The sequence below is a fragment of the Arachis ipaensis genome, chromosome B03 (assembly GCF_000816755.2).
Source record: "Arachis ipaensis cultivar K30076 chromosome B03, Araip1.1, whole genome shotgun sequence".
NCBI classification, from domain to species: domain Eukaryota; kingdom Viridiplantae; phylum Streptophyta; class Magnoliopsida; order Fabales; family Fabaceae; genus Arachis; species Arachis ipaensis.
The window spans coordinates 106798430-106800456 of NC_029787.2; the positions used below are offsets into that span (position 1 = coordinate 106798430).

The window sequence follows — 2027 nt, forward strand, 5'->3', positions numbered from 1 at the left end:
ACTATTTTGAATTCTGTTAGAGTTGACGGAGTTAAAAACCTAAGTAACTGATGGAATTAATTTTATTATTGAAGACTAAAGTGTCTAACCCAAAATTATTTGAGAACCAAAATGGGTAAATACTCTTTTATTTGGTAACATAGTATTAACCCACCCTTTATCAATATCAATATAAAATTTCGTCGCTAACATTCTTAATTTTCAAAAAATAAGATGATAATCATCTGATATTTCTTCAAAATTGAAAGAGAAACACAATCTAGTTTATAATTATAAATTTATATTGATATCAAACTAATAACCACTCAACAAATGAGGATTTGAATTGTCATTTATGTACGGAAATAAAGAATATGGTTGAGATAATGTCAGCTTGTATCAATCCATAGTCCCATATATATAAATCCTAATTAGGTTGTTGGAGATACATAATAGGGTTGGACTTAGTTGTGTATTGGAAGTTTCTCAAGATCTGCTCGAAGCTTTCAGTAGATTTCTCGACAGGGTGAATATGGACCCCTTCATAGGTTGTGATCACGATTTGCTCGTCCATCGAATGCCGTTGGATTTGTTTCTTCACATTGCACCCTCTGTATGAGCACCTATAGTAACTCCTGATATAATTAAACCCAAAAAAAACAAAAATTAGAATCCAAATAATGCATGAGATAAAGATCAAATTATATAGTTAATACAAATACTAACCTAGGGAATTTATTGTTTTTGACAGACTTTTCCCCGTATTTTCTCCAGCGGTAGCCATCATCAAGTATATCAACATGACTCCTTGTTTGAAAAACGTATCTGTGCTGCTTCTTCGATTCTTTCCCACCTTTCTTGCTTGATGATTCTTTATTTGGAGTTCTTAGAATATCTCCTTTCTTAACATCAAGAAAACTGTTGCTACTAGAAACCTTAAAATCAGATGATGATGAGCTAGGGAACAAAATTTGGCGATTATTGTCCATTACTGATTAATTAAGAATTAGAGAGGTTTGCTAAAGAAGCTAAGGGATGTAGAATTACATAAATCATGGCATATATATAGGATTTAAATGCGTGCACTATAATAATCTAAGAAGGTGAAAAATGAGGGCGGCATGCACATACCAACTGGTCTGGTCAATATCCATTGTCTTTGACTAATTGGAGAACTGATGCACGTAACTTCATATATACTGGAATTCATGTGCATGGAAATTTGACCTTATAATAATAAGGTGGAATATCATTAAATTATACGCAGACATTATACTTCACCTGTTTTCGATCTCATAAAGTTACTAAAGTTGAACATTAAATTTAATCCATATTCTAAAGTAATTTTGCCGAAAGGTTGAACAGGAGGAGGCTGTGTACACTTACATGGCTGGGCAGCCTACAGAACCTGATTTCGTTACTTTATTTTTTTTTTCTTTTTAAATTTTATTTTGATTTATATCATTTTCATCAAAGACGTGGCAATATTGGCAACTGGGAAATGAAACGTGATTGTTGACCAAGAAGAATATGGAAGTGCTTATTGCACATTTTTATATACAACATTGGATACACATATACAGTCAGATTCGTGGATCATGGCTGCACACACTTGAAATTGGTCATAAAGAATTGTAAAAGCCATGATCACTTACTACTATAGCTAGTTTCGTCGAAGTTTCCCATTGGAAGTACATTAGCGTTTCGCCAAATCGTTATGAGAAATATAATGAAAATGACGAACTTTGGCATTATTATGTTACTTTTGCCGATTAGTCAAAGCAGAAAGAATTTCTTATGTCCTGTATTATGTATTATATCTCTCTCTCTCTGAATTATATATACAAAGTATACACTAAAAATAATTAAATATATAAAATATATATTAAAAATAAATTAAATTATATATTTATTTATGCATAAATACATAATAATTAAGAGGTTGTGGGTTTGAGTCTCCTATTTTGATTAAAAAAAATATAATTATTAATTTTGATATATAAATAATATTTTGTATCTAAAGTAATAGATATTAATATGTCTAATAT

General features: G+C 30.5%; 1 protein-coding gene across 1 annotated transcript; it reads right to left on the bottom strand.

The window, feature by feature from the left end:
• Positions 242–1037, bottom strand: LOC107634586 (probable WRKY transcription factor 75). Its single transcript, XM_016338017.2, has 2 exons — positions 706–1037; positions 242–614 (listed from the first exon to the last, which is right to left on the bottom strand). Exons 1-2 carry the CDS (start codon positions 966–968, stop codon positions 407–409), a joined length of 471 nt encoding a protein of 156 aa, XP_016193503.1. The 5' UTR covers positions 969–1037; the 3' UTR covers positions 242–406.